The sequence below is a fragment of the Grus americana genome, chromosome 23 (assembly GCF_028858705.1).
Source record: "Grus americana isolate bGruAme1 chromosome 23, bGruAme1.mat, whole genome shotgun sequence".
Taxonomy (NCBI): Eukaryota; Metazoa; Chordata; class Aves; order Gruiformes; family Gruidae; genus Grus; species Grus americana.
In genome coordinates this window covers 2,081,393-2,097,410 of record NC_072874.1, presented here as the reverse complement: position 1 = coordinate 2,097,410, position 16,018 = coordinate 2,081,393, and the positions used below count along the sequence as shown (strand labels likewise).

The 16,018-nt window shown below is 52.4% G+C and overlaps 2 protein-coding genes across 4 annotated transcripts in view; one reads left to right on the top strand and one right to left on the bottom strand.

Moving 5' to 3' along the window:
- Nucleotides 1-5,519: 5,519 nt before the first annotated feature.
- NCDN (neurochondrin) lies at nt 5,520-9,317 on the bottom strand. The gene is made up of 6 exons (XM_054802215.1): nt 9,141-9,317; nt 7,740-8,726; nt 7,294-7,520; nt 6,896-7,120; nt 6,531-6,673; nt 5,520-6,220 (listed from the first exon to the last, which is right to left on the bottom strand). Exons 1-6 carry the CDS (start codon nt 9,246-9,248, stop codon nt 5,784-5,786), a joined length of 2,127 nt encoding a protein of 708 aa, XP_054658190.1. The 5' UTR covers nt 9,249-9,317; the 3' UTR covers nt 5,520-5,783.
- A 185-nt stretch (nt 9,318-9,502) lies between these two features.
- KIAA0319L (KIAA0319 like) overlaps nt 9,503-16,018 on the top strand; it is a 34,787-nt gene continuing 28,271 nt past the window's right edge. For 2 of the 3 annotated variants that reach the window (XM_054802213.1, XM_054802211.1), the window contains exons 1-2: nt 9,504-9,816; nt 11,072-11,238. In XM_054802213.1, the coding sequence (XP_054658188.1) occupies nt 11,097-11,238 (142 nt within the window). In that variant the 5' untranslated portion in view covers nt 9,504-9,816; nt 11,072-11,096. Of the gene's footprint in view, nt 9,817-11,071; nt 11,239-16,018 lie in introns of all 3 variants that reach the window. The other variant, XM_054802214.1, reaches the window with a different exon arrangement.

The following is a 16,018-nucleotide window of genomic DNA, read 5'->3' as shown; positions in this document are numbered from 1 at the left end:
GCCTGGGGAGAGAGAAAAGTGTCTGGGGGTGCTCCGGGCCTGGTTCCTGCCCGAGGGGACGGGCGGGACTGCGGGCGCAGGGCGAGACAGAGCCGGGGGAAACCGGGGAGCAACGACAGGCAGCATGCCTGCCTCCCCTCCCTCCTCCATCCCTCCCTCCCTCCCTCCTCTCCATCCCTCCCTCCTCCCTCCCTCCCTCTATTTGGGCCCTCCCTCCGGGGCAGGGCGAGGCGGGCCCGCAGCACCGGCTGCCTGAGCACGGCACCGGGCACCGGCGGGGTGAGCCCTGCCAGCGGCACAGAGTGATCCCCGCTGACCCCCCCCACCGGTGACATGCACACGCAGGCAGCTGCACACGCCCATGCCCACGCCGGTGCAGTGATGCACCCGCACAGCGATGCACGGGGATGCACACCAGGGCAGGCACACGCAGCACGCACACTCGCACACCCCGACACACACTCACGGCACTTTGACAGCCAAAGACACACGCGCACACTCGCACACACACCCCACGGCCCACGGGTGCTGTGTCCAGGCTCCGGGGCGGCCGGGTGCCTGAAAGGTCCCCACGGTCTCACCGTGCCACCCACCGGGAGTGGGCTGCCCATTGCTGTGCAGGAGTTTCCATTGGTGGCAGCGTGTAATTTGTGTGCGAGCAGAGAACAAACCCTTTACCCCCGACCGTAATACACCGTGATGTGTGATCGACATTAACAAACACAATCCCACATTGCATTTAATTTAATTCCACTCTTCCTGCCCCGAGCTACAGCTCCCTTCATTTTCATTTTTCCTCTGAATTCCCACAACTCAGACCTCTTTGATTTCCAGGTTTAATTAACAATGCTCATTAAATGAATTTTTATTCATTTCTTTTAATATTACCCTGCCACCTGTCTTTAGGAGGCAAAGGCTGATCATTTATTCTAATTTATTTCTATTAAAGATGGCATTTAAGGGAGGGAGGAGGGATGTGCAGAGGTGTAGAGGGCTGATCTATTCAAATCTCTTCATTCCCCTCAAATGCTGTTCAAGGACGCTGCCCCTGAAAGTTCTGTGTTTATTTTCCACCAGATCCGTTTCATTTGCTAGGAAAAATTGGATTGGACATGCTGTATTTTGCAGTTATGTTCCAGTTCATTCTTAATGTCCCTTGCTCGTCTAGCCCGTATAATGCTGAGTCTTTATTCATCTGAAAGAGGTGAAACTGTGCAGAATCTGGGCGGGAAGGGCCGTGAGCCGGCCTGTGCGCGGGACCGCGGGGCGAGCGGGAGGATGCTCCCCAGCAGCACTTGGAGGGAAGCTGTGTTTCCACCCAAAAATGAGACAGAGCAGAGGAAACCTGCAGCACTGACAGACAAAGGGAAGGAAAAACAAAAGGCAAAGCTGCCCCGCTGCCACCAAAGACGCCAGGCAAACCGGGCTCGTGGCAACGCAGTGTGCTGGGGCAGGGGGCCGGGGCAGCCCGAGCCTGGTGGGGCCACGGGACTGCCAGGGGGTCAGGTCGGGGCTCCTCACACCCCCTGGCCCAGTGGTGCCCAGGAAGGGGACAAGGAACCTCGCGGCAGACAAGAGCGAGTGGCTGTGACTGCTGTTGGGGGCTGTGTGTGCCTCCCCTCTCCGTAGGGAGCACAAGCGGCACCTTCCCATCCGGCGGGTCCTGCCCGGCAACATGCCCAGAGCACCCAAATGGTCCTTGCAAGGCGTCCGAGACCTGCCCAAGTCCCTCACTGCCCCATCCCCTCTGTGCAGCTTTGCTAAGAGCGTTTTCACCTGCCTGGTGATGAGGGCAAACTAAACCCATGGGCCTCCCATGGGCAGGAGGCAGCCATTGAGCAATCAGTGGTGATGACGAATAATTATTCGCTTTAACCTGCTGTCACGGGGTCCCATCAGCTGCCTGGTTCTGTTACTGGTTCAGCATGGCCAGAGCAATTGCTGGGGGTCGTCTGAACACAGGGTGCACGAATGCAGCTCTCTACTACCTGCTCTTGAGCCTCCCAGTTTAAGGCTGATGTGCACATCCAGCTGTGCTTGTATTTCACTCTGCCAAACATCTGTCATGTTTGCTACCAGAGAGACATGATGATGCCGAGGTCCTCAGCATGAGACCTGCCCCCTCGCCCCCAGCTGTGGGGAACTTTCGCTGTCGGTCTGGGCCAGGTCTCCACCCAGGGACCACTTGTTGCATTTGTACCCAAGCCAGAAATCTCTGAAAAACTGGTTTTGTAACAAAGGTCCCAGTACTCCTTCCCAGGGAGATCAATGTGTATATCGGCTCTTCCAGGAGTGTGCAAGGGGCTTGAGGCAGCAACCTCTGCTTTTGGGGGTCAGCAGTGAAAATACCTGACGAGCAGGGTGGTAGGGGCACGGAAACAAAAGTATTGAGCACAGCTCTCTGCCCCAGCCAAAGATGAACTGGTTCTTCTCCAGAAGCCCAGCTCCCATCGACACCTCAGAGAAATGAGGGCTGCTCCTATCATTTCCCACATCCCCTGCCCGGGAATCCAGGTGGGGAAGGAATCTCCTTGCTATGGGGCTGGAGAGCCAGGCAGGGCTTTGGGGAGAAGCACGGGGACCCCATCGAGAGGTGAGCAGGGAACGGGGCAGCCCCCCTCGCTGCTCAGGCCTCCCACCCTCACCACCCCTGTTACATCTCGCGGGAAGAGGTTTGTGGGAGGGAGCTGTGCTTGGTTCCTGCAGCACAGCAGCCAAATAACACCCTTATGAAATATTTAATTTTATTGCCAGTGCTTTTGGGGTGATATGAATAAACACTGTAAGATAATGTATGCTATGGTTGGGTTTGCAATGGCATTATGACATTTAAGCTGTCAAAGAGAAACAGAATGTGCATCTGCTCCTCTGGGGCCTTATCCATCTTGTCCAAGGCACAGCGAACAATCATCTTGTTCCTGGAGAGCTGGTCCTGGTGTTGAAAATGCACTGGGAGATAAAGCACAGTTTGCTCTGGGTGTTGCCGACTGCAATCCCACTCTGTGCTGGGATCTCAAAGCGCTGTGGCAGACAGGGGACGTTAGGGAATGCCATCATCCACCTTTCTGGCACTAGAGGATTGATGCCCACAGATGCCAGCTGCTGGTGGCAGAACCTGTGGTTGGGCTTGCAAAGCTGGGGGTGGCTGAGGAGTCATCCTGCAGCCTTTGAAGTCTTGGCCATGCTGCTGGGGCACCATCTCCCTCGCGCTGGGCTGAGTTGCCCCGGGCACGCCGGGGCCTGCAGACCAGCGCAGGCAGAGCCAATGGAGACGCCCACATGGCAAGATGCCTCCACCAGCTCCGGTACTCTCTCCTCCTGAACATGCCGTGCTCCCTGTTGCCAGAGCCCAGGGGTCTCAGGGAGAGAAAAACAGCCTTTTAGGAGTGTTCTGTCCGAGAACGTGTTTGGAAAGCGGTGTCCCGGGACAAGGGCACAGTGATATCGCTCAAGGAGCCCTGGCACGTACACAACACATCTCCTCTGGCATTCAGCCTGGCAACCTCCCAGAGCAAGGCTGGTGTTTCACCCCGTCCTCTGTCAGCACACGAGCAGCCAAGAGGAGCGTGTTTCATATCACGCAAAGAAACAAGTATCTGATGAGCCATCAGGGTCTCCAGGAGGGTCCAGCTCTGGCAAGGCATGGATGGTCCTTCTCACACCTGATGGGACTTCCCACTGAAGGGCGTGAGAATGAGGGACAGGTGCTCCTCTCCAGGCACCTGCTGGTGGCCAAAACCCACTGCCCTGGGATGTGGTGAAGGATAAATTGGAGGACTTCCCCAGATCCTGGTTTGCTCCCAGGGAGTGTGGTGATGCCATAAGCAGGTAGCCTGCCTGGGAATTAAAGACCAGCAAAGGCCTCCGGGTCTAGGACTGCTCTGGTCTTGAATGGGATCCTGCAGGCCCAAGCTGGATCTCCAGTCAGGTGTTGTGGAAGCTCCTACCACTGCCCATAGGGATGAATGACAGCCAAGCCAGCACTGCTAACCACAGCGAGCCCAATGCAGCGCTGGGGGAGAGAGGAGAGCACCCTCCTGCTGATACAGGCACATATCTCTCATTAGCACTAATGACAGCCTTTCATTAATGGGAAGCCCACACCCTTTGACCAGAGGCAGAAGAGCATATGGGACTGGAAATAGTTGAAGGTAAAGCATTTGAGGGTTTGGATGTTTTTTTCTGACAATCTGTAAATGCATTTCTGACTCTCCCAACGCATTGATGTTTCCCCGCGGTGCAGGGATGAGGTGTTCTTGGCAGGATGGGGAGACTCTCCCAGCCCACGCTTGAGCAGAGCTATGCTCTTTTCCAAGGCCAGGAGGCTCATTTGCTTGTTTGGCTTGCATTGCTTTCTTCTGGTAGCACCTACCTTTGTTCCAACTTGCATTAACTTTTCAGGGCTGAGCTGGAAAGATCAGAAAGATACTTTTCCTGAGCAACAGCAGACGCCTCCTCTCCGGTTGTGTAAGGCGTTTGCTTTCATAAAACAGTGAGCTAAAAATATGTATAAAGTAGGAATATACCCAGACTCAGCCCTCCTTTTGAGACAGCTCCTCGCTTCATTTTTCTCTCAATCAGAGGGTTCCACACCCCCCCCCCCAGCACGAGTTTCGAGGCAGCCGGGACCAGAGCCTTGGTCTGGCCGGGCTGCTGCTCCCACAGAGCTCCTCGACTGACACCTGGTGGAAAAACCTCCCGGACCCGGCTGCAGCCCGAGCGGGCGGCTCTGCGGGGTCAGCCCAGCACCCCCCGGCCCGGCTGCCCTGCCCGGGCTTTTCCCTGCTCAGGCTCCCGGGCTGGCAGCCCAGGCTGCGGAGTGATTTACTCCCCCATCGTCTGTGTGCGTACGTTTTTACATCTGGCCTCTCTCTTCCGTAAAGCAAACGGTACTGCTCGGTCTGCGGGGAGTCGGTGCGGTGCGATTCACGGGTTTCTGCTTTCACAACCCCTACCCCTAAAGAGAGCCAAGGCCTCTGCACGTCAAACCCCCTCACCTTGCACGAGTGGAACCCCCACCCCACGTATCCCATCCCTGCAGCGAGAGGGAGCCTGAGCAAATACAACCCCCAAAGCTGTGCCTTGTGCAGGTGTTGTACGGGGCAAAACAGGCGACAGCGAGTGGTGCCGTGGTTTTCTAGGGATGAATTTGGGATGACGGTACCAGTCACGGATACAAGCAGGGGCTTGTCCCGCAGCACGGTAAAAGGGCCTTGGGGCTACTTCACCCCAGAAGGGGACAGGTCTGTGCCAAGTTACAGCTATTCTCACTGCTATTGGTAAATTTTAAAGCTTCTCCTGTTCCTGCCCTTTGCAGCCTTCTACACGTAATGCCAAGTTACTTTACTAACATGTGCAGGCCTCTGACAGAAAATGTGACATCCTGAAGGGCTTACTGTGACAAAATTGGGAGAGCATGTTAACAGGAGAGGCAGGCGATCTCTCAGGGCCCTGGGCAGAACTAAATCCCAACACAGGAGTTTGAAAAACAAAGCAACAGAAAACATCTTTAATAATATAAAGTACTTTTTTCAAAGAGAAATACTGATGGCAGGTCAAGCAGGTGCATGTTGAAACATTCTGAGGCAGCAACGGTTCTGCATATCAGGTTGTGGACAGTGCAAATCCCACTGAGCTCTGCTGCATCACTCAATTTTCATAAAGTTTGGTCATTTAAATGTGGGTTTTTTGTCCCCATCTGGCACCAAAGGGTACATGAGAAACGTTGATCAGATCTCATACGGGTATCTGGCTTCATTTCCACAGCAGGTGCTGCTGGATCTTCACTGCTCAGTCAGACACTGTTCCAAAGCTGCCATCCCGTAAAGGTTGGCCCACTCTCTGCCATGGTGGGACAAGATCACGTCCCTGCATGGCTTGCTGGCTCTGGCCAGCTCTACCAACACACCCTGGAAAGCGGCAATGAGCTCAAAATCCACCGAGGCTGGAGCAACGTGGGTCAGTAACTCCGAGAGGCCTTCCAGCCACTGCGCCTGGAGGATGGCTTGCGGCAGCCACGGGAAGAGCGGCACGCAGCCGGCCAAGGCCTGCATCCCCAGGAACCAGAGCTCACTGATGTCAGCCCAGGCACTCGCGTAGGCAGGCGACACGGTCACGGCCAAGAGGTCGCTACCGGGGGCTGCTTCGGTGGTGTGAGCTTGTGAAAGGAAACGAATGGTGGCTCCGAAAAACTCCTTGGCAGACTGGGTCCCCTGGAGAACTGAAAGGGAAAAAAGAAATTAATTACTTGATATCGAGCTTGCTCGGTCAAAGGAGGGACCCTTTGGTGGGTCTGTCCACACCAGGGCTTTCAGGGAGAGCAGAATACCATCCTCTTGCCCTAGAAATCTCTTAATCCCAGCACATCGACCTGCTGAATCTTCTGCATGTTCCTTGCTCCTCCAGGTCTTTGGTTTTGTCACTTTTCTGACGACAGAAACTGGACCTGTTTCCCCTGTATTTGCTTTCTCCAGCCCAACCACCCAGACCTGGTCTCTGCCCGTGCAGAGCAACATGGGAACTCTTCTTACCTGCTGAACTTGCAAGGATCCTGGCCATAAGCAGGCCCAGAGTGGCGATGTTGGCAGCTAGAACCAGATGATCTTTCTGGGGCAGCAGCAGCGGAAGAGACTTCAGCAACATGTCCATCAAGGAGGAAAAGGTTTTGTCTTGCCTAGAGAGAAAGCAAACCCTGAGACACATTTCCTGAGCAGAGCCAGAAGCACCTGAAAATGTCAAGGTTAAATGCAGCACCAAAAAAAAGTAACGTAGTTGGTGTTGAAAAAGGAACATCCCTTTTTCAGCGTTGTGTCTTAAGGTCCTGCAAGCTCACTTCACAACGCACCCTCTTTCTTCCTGCTGACAATCTTAAAGCCAGCTCCTGCGGCTCTGTTACCTGATGAGGTCCGGTGCAGTCACCACCAGGTTAAGGAAAATCCCACACGCAGTCTGTAGGCTCATTTCAGTGCTTGTCAGTGGAGTCAGGGACGCGGGCTGGGACGTCAGCACCTCCCACTGATGCAGGAAGTACTCACACAGCAGTGCTGGTGCCCCTTCTGAGATGAGGATGTCCCGGGGCCTGTCCTCTGCTGTTAAATGGCAGAAGCCAGGCAGCAGAAATCTGGAAGGGGAAAGAATTGGAAACACAAGACAGAATGGGTCCAAGCCCTGCATTGCGTCCATCTGGGGGGGAAAAAATGCCATGAAATTGGCACTGCGGGGAGAACGGAAAATATAAAAAGATTTGAGCAGGTTTGTGCTAAAATGCATCAACTCTGTGCTTAAAATACATACCTCAGAGCATCCTGGGGTAAGCCAGAGCCCTCGGTGCTGACCAGCTCTGGTTGGGGAAGACTCGCAGCTGCGCTGCCCTCTTCAAAATGCTTCTTGGCATAACGAACAAGGAAAGGCAAGAGCTCACAGATTTCCTGCTTGAGGGAGGATGTCTCTTCTGCCATCCAGGCTCCAAGGATTCGAACAGAAGCAAATATGAAAGGGTCTTGTAGCTCCTCCTCTTTAACCTGCATGGAGAAGAAAGCAGACAGAAAATGACACGTTAGGGCCACTGTCCTATCGAGCTACCACAGGTATGAAAACCAGTGGGCCAAGATGCACGTTATGCTCTATACAGCTATGGCCATGAACTGCTGAGCACCCATTGAGCGTCCCAGTGAACAGCTATCGAAACCTCCCAGAATAACACACAAAACCATGCTCTTTGGTTCAAAACCCTGCAATACCTGTCTCAAGTAGAATATTACAGCTCCAAATGCCTCCTCCATAATCCTCGTGAGCTGCATTTTCTGCTCCTCTTCTAGCAGTGGTTCCTCTTCTCTCAGGCACTCCTGGATCCCCATCTCAATAAGGACATAGCATGCTGTTACCACTTCTTTTTTCCCCTCCACCTCCAAGGGATCTGGCTCCTCCAGGGTCAGGCGGACCTCCACACAAGCCAAATTCACCAGCAAGGCCAGGAACTTGCTTCCAGCATTCCCTGCTGGGATCCACTCTGACCCACAGGCTTGCACAATGCAGGCAGCAAGCTTCAGAGCTGGGTCCCGCTGTGACTGGCTGAGTTTACTGCCCAAGACGTTAGCCAGCCCTTTGTAAAGTCTACGGAGGCACTCACAGCCCTGCGAGTCCTGTGTGAGGGGTGGCAACAGGGGGATGAAGTGAGGCAGAACCTCACACAGCTCAAATTTGGTCATGTCTTCAGCCTTGAGAAAATCATTGGAGAGCTTGCTCAGCACAGCCAGGAGGTGTGGAGCGTCTCTCTGCCAGCACTTCGCCTCTGCTATGGCCAACAGCCCCAAGAGCAGGGTGAAAGCACGGTCAGAGCCATAACTGCAATTCACGTAAGCCTGGCACAGGGCAGACACCGTCCCTTTGGTCACCAGCTCTCTGGGGCCCCTGGTAGTGGCCATGATAGCGCTCAGGCACTGGTACACATCATCGATCATGGACGTGCTGTCCGGATTGCTGGGGGAAACCAGGATGTCATTGAAGGTTGGGATTTTGTTCAGGATCTGTGAGTGACCAGCTAACTCCGGATCGGTGCAGAAACATGCCAACAGCGTGAGGCCCAGTGCCCGGAAGGTGTGCTCGGGGCAGCCATCCGGGGGCTGCCTGGACGTGAGCAGGCGATTCGGAAACGTGAATCCAATTGCGTCAAAGATCTGGCGGCGGGTCTTTGCATCTACTTCTCCAGCTCTGACCGCTTTAGTCACCTGTAAGTCAAATCAGGGGTGAGCGCGCAGCACAGCAAGAGGCTTGGCTAAATTTACAGGATCGAACGGGGGAAAACAAGAACCCTAAACAACTTTTATTAGTATGGAAAAGCGAAGCCTTGATCACTGAGCTGGGCGCTCGGTCTAAGCGCTAACCCAGAGCTTTACCAGAGCGCTTCGGGAGCGCGGCCACGCTGACCCACCTCAGCGCACCCAGGCCAAGGCCGGGCTCTCTCCGCTTCGCTGCTGGGAACACCGAGGCATCGAAGCGCCTTGCCCCGCGGCCCCCACCGCCAGCAGGCACCGCTGCAAACGCCGCTCGGGCACTGCCGTCTCCAGCGGCGGGGTTCGCCTTCCCCCGGCCCGTTCCTGAGGCAATGGCGCCCACGGCGCCATCCCGCGGCGGTTTCTTACCAGGAGCAGGGCTGCGAACTGCTCGCTGTCGTTTCTCGCGTCTCTGAGCACACCGAGGCACTTCTTCAGCGTCGAGCTCCTCTCTGCGGAGCCCGCGGCCGCGGCCATGGCCGGGTGGGTAGGTTCAGGGACAGGCAGTAAGACCGGCGCCGCCGGCACCCAGGATCTCTCGGCCCCTCCCCTCACTAGCGTTCCGCCCGTGACCCCGTGCGGCCTCTCAGCCAATCAGCGCGCCTCCACCGCGCCGCCGGCCAACCGCCTGCCGCCTTGTTGGGCAGTTCCCGAAGCCACCGCCTCCGCGCGGCCTGTGGGCAAATCACCTGTGGCTGCGCGGCCTTCTCGCCCGCTGGCTGCGGGAGGGCGGTGCCGCCCCGCCCCGCCCCGATGTGATCCGGGACGGCTGGCGCCGGAGCCCCGGCAGTGACCGGACGGCGCCTGCAGAGGCGGTCCCGGTCCCGGTCCCGGTCCCGGGCGAGGTGGCGGTTCAGCTTCCGGGTGAGGGGTGAGCGGGCGCCCACCCGCCGCTGCCGAGGCGCCGCCGCCATGGCCGCGGGGCAGGAGGCCGCGCTGCCCCCCGGCCCGCCGCGCTGGAGGTCCGGCCCCGCCCGGCGCCCGGCCCCGCCGCCCGCCTGAGGCCGCCGAGGAGCCGCCGAGCTCGCCTCGCCATGCGCCCCTGGTACGTACCCGCCGGCGTCCCGCTGCGCTCCCTCCCGCCCGTCCCGGGGGCACTGACAGGCCGCGGCGGCTCCGTGCAGGGGCCGGGGGGTGGGGGGAGCTCGGGCCGGGCGTCCCGGGGCCTCCGCTCTCGGCGTGTCCTGCCAGCCGGGCTGGTGCGGGGCGAGCCCGGCTGGTCGGTGCCTACGCCCCGGCCCCGGGTCACCGCGGCCACCGTGGACCGAGTCGTCCTCGTCCCGCGTGGGCAGCCCCCATGGGAACGAGGGGCTGGCAGAAGGCAGAGCCGGGGGGGTGGAAAGTTTCCGTAACGACCTGTTGGCTGAACGGCCGCAGGTTTATGCCTCCCGTCGTGAAGCTTTCCTCGTGTCCATCCAGTGCTCCTGCAGCTCTTTCTTCCCCACCGGACAGTTGAACGAAATTCCCTCGAGGTTTAACAAATGATGAGTGTTTAAGCAATGCAATGCTATATATATATACGTATTCCCTTTTGATTCTTCAGAAATGGCAGATTTAACTCCTTGTGTCTAATGGTGCTTAGTTACTCTTTGAAAATAGATAATATTTATTACTTGTGAAATAACTAACGTTTTCATATCACATCATCTAGAGCTAATTTAGATTTCACTAACACATGAGGCTGTAAAAGGGCCTTTGGCACGAGAAAGGCTGAGAAGAAGCATCAGTGCTTTCGTGATCTGTGCCCTGCGGAGCAAAATATGAGGCCAAACAGGTCTGTAGCTCCGTGTTTCTCAGCATTGCTATCTTCTTGTTTCTGTTTGTTTCTGGCTGGTACCAGCCAGCACCAACATGCAAGCGATGACATCGCCAGGCAGATGTGCTGAGTTTATCACTGCCAGTGTTATGCTCGTGGTGCTGGCAGGGTGTCTGTTCCCTCTGGCCTATTCAAAACTGAAATTTCCCAAATGCATCTTTGGAATCTGGTGGACTGTGATATTGGATGTTTTGCCACTGAAAGTGGTGGGGTCTGGAGGAGGAAATTGCGAGGGGGATGGGAAAGGCCATTGTGGTGGCCAGGTGCAGTTTTCAACACTGGAGGCTTGGCTACTGCAGACTTCACTTTAGTATCGTATATTGATAGTTACTTAGCAGCAGCTGGACTAAGTCACAGCAGATAAGATAAGACATTCCTTTTCCTCCACAAATGCTCTATGCTCTTTGTAATGTCAGCTGAATCCATGTGAGAACATATAAATTGCTAGTGGATGTTTTGTGTTTCATATCCTATATGTTTCTAGAACCCTGCTGCTGCCCACAAAGGCCATGGAGAAGAGGTTGGAAGCCAAGTTCAGCTTTAGCGCCCGATATCTGTCACGATACTGCCTGGGAAAACCTGCAAGGGAGCTGAGAATTCTGCGGCTGTTCTACCTGTGTGCTTGCCTGTGTGCCTTGTGCTCCTCAGCAGGTGATTCTTCTGTTCTCTCTGTGACTGTGTCTATATCTTTTTATGATGTTTATCCCTCTTACTTGTTTAAAATATTCTGAGAGGAAGGTGAAATTATTTGCTGCTAGACATTGTAGCTGGTTTTAAAAAAACAAACAAAACCCCACCCTTAATAGTTACTAAGCTGTCAGAAGGGAAGGAGAGATGTGGGGCACGAGGGGTCCCTTCTCGTAACGCTGTGTTGCTCTGATAACCAACTGCTATTTTGAGTCACCCAGTGCTCAGCAGCAGGGTGTCTGTCCCACACAGCTACTGTTGTGCATCTTCACACGTGGTGCTGGCTTTCAGGCACTTGTCTGTCTCTCATAGAGAGCTTTCTCTGAGCTGAGAACTCGTTCATTTTGCAGGAAAAAAAAGTGATACTCTGGAAACTAATTTCAGCTAAGGAATACTTGAAGCAAGTTGGAAAGGCAGGAACATTTTGTTTAGTCCTCAAATGTTTAATACTCTCCCCAAATGCAGTATGTCAATAATCTGTATTTGCCTACAGGCAATTGTTATGTTTGGGGTTTTTTTATTTCCTGTTCAAACTTGAGCAACCAACCTTTTACTCAAGTAAATAACCAAGTTAGTGGCTTATATGGAAGTTTTCTCATAATGGATTGTATGGGGTTGTTTTTATTTAAAAAGTTCAGATTCTGACTTTTCGGGGAGACATGTTAAGTTCCTGTGGGTGTTTTGAGGCCACATCTTCACCAAGAGGTGATATTTTTTCCCACATGTGCGTGTAGCATTCACCAGATCCTAGTTCAGAAAGTTTATGTGCCTTTTTTTTTTCCTCTCGTTGTTCAAGTTGCAGTGAATTATAGGTTTGAGGCAGTGGCAACCTCAGTGCACAGCTGCCAGCTGCTTTCTTTTTGCTGTGTCTTAATGGTAGCGATGTATGAAAAGGGGATTGTTTTGCTTTGTTTCTTGATTATGTGGACATGTTCTCTAGGCTGCTGCAGTGTCTCTATTGCTTCACCAGGCCTTCCTGGACACTTACGAGTGACAGATTTGATTAATCCAATGAGCTGTGTGACCGTAATCAGCTAATTTAGAACCTGGAAGGACATATTTGTATTCCTGTTCCTAGCAAAGGGTTCTCAGTACTGTGTGTTTGGATGGCGTGTCAGGTGAATTGCGTGTTTCCATGTAGACTGGGCTTTCTGCGTGGCGTTTCCTGTCTTTAGTAGTATCTCAGAAGTCTAGAGCTAGAGCTGCAGATCCTGTGTCACTCTTAGAGGATGTTTGGGACAGTGCTGCAGGGTTTGAGGGCTGATCTGCTTGGGAGAGTTAAAACCATGAAGGCTGATGTGTGTGCGGAAACATAAATATATGTGACATAGTTATGCTGATATGGACGCTTTGTCCACTGAGTTTTTGTTCTTGTTTGTGTCACTTAGGCAGCAGAGTTTGTTAAACTGAAGAGGAATTATGGCTGCTTAGAAATTAGTGTGATCATGCAGGATTATGCAAGAGGAACTATGTTGACATAATTGGTTACATGTGACAGATTTAAAAATCTATAGAGTCAAGACTATAATCATTAATCTGATATCAGGAGGGATTAACTGCCTGAGCAAGTCTGTGAACCTGAGCTTATTACTAGGAACTGTTCTTGTCCGTTCCATTCCCCTGCTGTTCCGCAAAGCTGCGAGCTGCATTGCCAGGACAGGAGCTCCTGAGTTCCAGAGGAGAGCAGCGGGTTTTCTACTGATACACTAGGGAAGAAAAAAAATGACAAAATATTAAGAAGTGACTAAGCACACCCACTGTGCAGGCATCTTATGATTTGTATTGTGCTAGGCTGGGTAGGCTGCTGGGGCTTAGGAGGGAGCTCGTCCTCAAGGACGTTCCTGCGGATGGGTTTGTCGTGCTTTTCTCTGAAGCTGCTGGCATTGATGCTGTCAGTGACCGGATTTGCTGGTCTGACCCAGCCTACGAGTTCCTGTATGCAACTGCTGTGTGTGGTTGCATAGGGTGCAGCGCAAGACCTGGAAGGGACTGAACAGGCTGCTCTCAGTGAGCAGGAGTTTGTAACTGGTACTCACAGCTGCCTTCTCTCATCTGGCGTGAGTCTGTATCTGCTGAGAGCAGGGGCTGCACCAGATTCTGTGGAGGTCCCCATTTGCAAGACTGTGAATAGCAGCATGCAGCTTCTCGTCACAACAATTCCTTTGGCCCATAGGGAGTTCCTGCAGGACTCTTGGGAAGGAAGTGTTTAGTGAACAGGCTGGGTGGATTTTCCTGGCAGAAAATCTTTCATCTTTCCAGAGATGAAATGCAAGCGTAGACTGAGGAACTCTGCTTTCTGCCATGGCACTTAGAGTTGTCTGCATGTGTGATGCCAACCAAAGACCATGGGACTTGCCTTGATGAAAATCAGCGTGGTTCTGTGGAAAACGTACATCTGGAATGCTAGACTGGCGTGTTGCGAGTTGCCTGTTCACTGCTATCGTTCCTGAGAGTTAACTGAGTTTTAAGCTATCCACATACAGCAATTTGAAACCATACTGGCTCGTTTCAAATAAACATGTCCTAGGTGGGCATTAGCAGAGTTCTGGAAATGAAATCTGGCCAAAATATAACTCAGATCTCTACATCTTGCTTTAGCAGTGGGTTAAAAGAGAAGCAGAATGCTCTCAGCATGGTAGTGTTGTGTCATCTGGGCTAAATCATGGCTCTGGCATACCTAGGAGATGCTTGTGGAGATTCAGGTTTTACGTTTTAGATTAATAAATGCAATGTTTGTGTTATGTAGTGATTTTTCACAAGGGATATCTTCCCTGGGAACACTTTCCTCTTAAATATGTCCCATTCTGTTTGTGCCCCACTTCTAAGCCTGTTACTAGAAAGCTGCTGCTGAATTTCACTGGGTTCTGTATCGAGCCTTAATTTGAGTGGTATGTATGAGCCAGGGCTGACATCTGAGGAGAGCTGGCTGAGTGCTGGTCAAGAATGAGGAGGGATTTTAGGGCTGTGGGAAGCAGCACAGTTCCCTTTTGCACAGGATATGTTAGGGACAGTGCTTCATCTTTAACAAAGTGATTTTTTTTTTTTTTAGGCTAAACTGAGTCTGAATGGATAAGATCCTCTTGAAATTCACAGCAATAGCGTTATTCTTCCATTTGTTACTTGTTTCTCTAAGTCTGTGTGTACATAAACGCACCTTTTGCATGTACACCCCCACACACCTCGTACTGTGTCCTAATTCCAGGCCCATCAGGTTAGTGCCAGGTGCTTGTCCCAGTGTGCACAGTCGTGTCAGGGTGACTGTCAGTCCAAGCACTTTGGAGTGTAATGAGGTTGGTGGTTGCCCCAGGCAGGCATGCTGCCCGTCTGCTCGCTCTCGAAGGAAGCACCCGTATGTTGATGAAGTGTGACAAGGATGGTGATGATTTTAAAGGTGCTGATGTCAACTTCTCTCTGAACATATGCAATGTTTCATTTACATGTTGCAGTTGGACATTGCTTGAGTTAAGAGCTTCCTGACCTTCTGCACAGTTGTGGGTTCAGACACCCACAGGGAACTCTGGTCCCCTGTGACTTGGTCATGGATCTTGAGTGTATTCTGTTGCAGCTGATGCTGGCTTTCTGGAGCCTTGTCTTCAAACTGTGTGGTCTTTCTCCTGTGCCTCAACATATTCTATCTTTAATGTGTTTGTAACTTGGAAGTGACAGGAGAAGTGGGGTGAGAATTCTTCCCAGGGGAGACAGACAGATGGATCAGTAGCCTCTACATCGATGCCTGTTAGTTTGTTTAGTTCCCACTGTAGCGAACGTGGGTATAATGCAATGTGAAGTCTATATTCATTCAAAGTTACTGGAATGGTAATACGTTACTGAACCTTTCTTTATATGCTGTCAAGAAATGAGGATCAGGGATATTATAATTTAAATTCAGACTGTTTTAAAGAAAAATTTTCCATTTGTGTTCTGTTCAAGAACTCCATTCTTGACAGGCAGGGAGCCAGATCTGGAGCATATTCTCCAGCTGTACTACTCAGAGTCCAGAGACGTAGTTTGTAAAGTAATCTTCCAGTGACCTATTATCCCTTGGATGCTGAACACAGCACAGTGTAACAGTCCCATAGGTCATTAGTCTATTTTTAGGGAGTCCTTAATCTGCAGAGCTCTGAATTTTGGAAGCCTTTAATCCATTGATCCCTGCAAGCACTCTAATTTTTCATGCTAAGAAAAAAAAAACCCCACCATATGCAAAGCAGTCACTGCTTTACTGCTGATTTGAGAACTGAAGTAACTTGACAGATAGTTTCTGTTATAGAAAGCACTGCAGTGGAGCGGGTGGCGAGGGTAGACCTTGCAGACCTGTGTTCTAGTAGATGTAATGACTTCTCAAATGGAGTCATTTCAGTCAAGTGGCTGACTTCAATCATCATCAGCATGGAAGAAGAAAACATGCCTTTATACTACGGACCAGGCCAGTGTCACTGTTTCCAGAGTTCTTCAAGGCAAACTGTGGGCAGAGAGGCAATACTGTCAACTGGTTACAGTAAGAAACTGCACTTGGGATTCCTGGGTTCAATTTCTGGCTCTTAACTTGCTGTGTAACCTCACCCTCACCGTTCCATCCGTGCCTTATGGTCCTCTCTAAAACAGAAATGTTTGTTTGCTCCATTGCTATCAAAAAGGGTGGTGGTCCTGTTGGTAGGAGGTACAGATAGTGGATTGTTGCTTAAAATCCAGTGCAAGTACTGGATACTGAGGCTGGATGTAGATTCTGAGAAGTCCCCACTTT

Bases quoted from the DNA above. Each gene is read 5' to 3' on its own strand.
- NCDN (XM_054802215.1), bottom strand. From the start codon at position 9,248: ATGGCCGCGGCCGCGGGCTCCGCAGAGAGGAGCTCGACGCTGAAGAAG. The intron at 8,727-9,140 runs GTAAGAAACCGC...TTTGACTTACAG, and splicing joins AGTTCGCAGCCCTGCTCCTG to GTGACTAAAGCGGTCAGAGC. The intron at 6,221-6,530 runs GTAAGAAGAGTT...TTTCCCTTTCAG, and splicing joins GATCCTTGCAAGTTCAGCAG to TTCTCCAGGGGACCCAGTCT.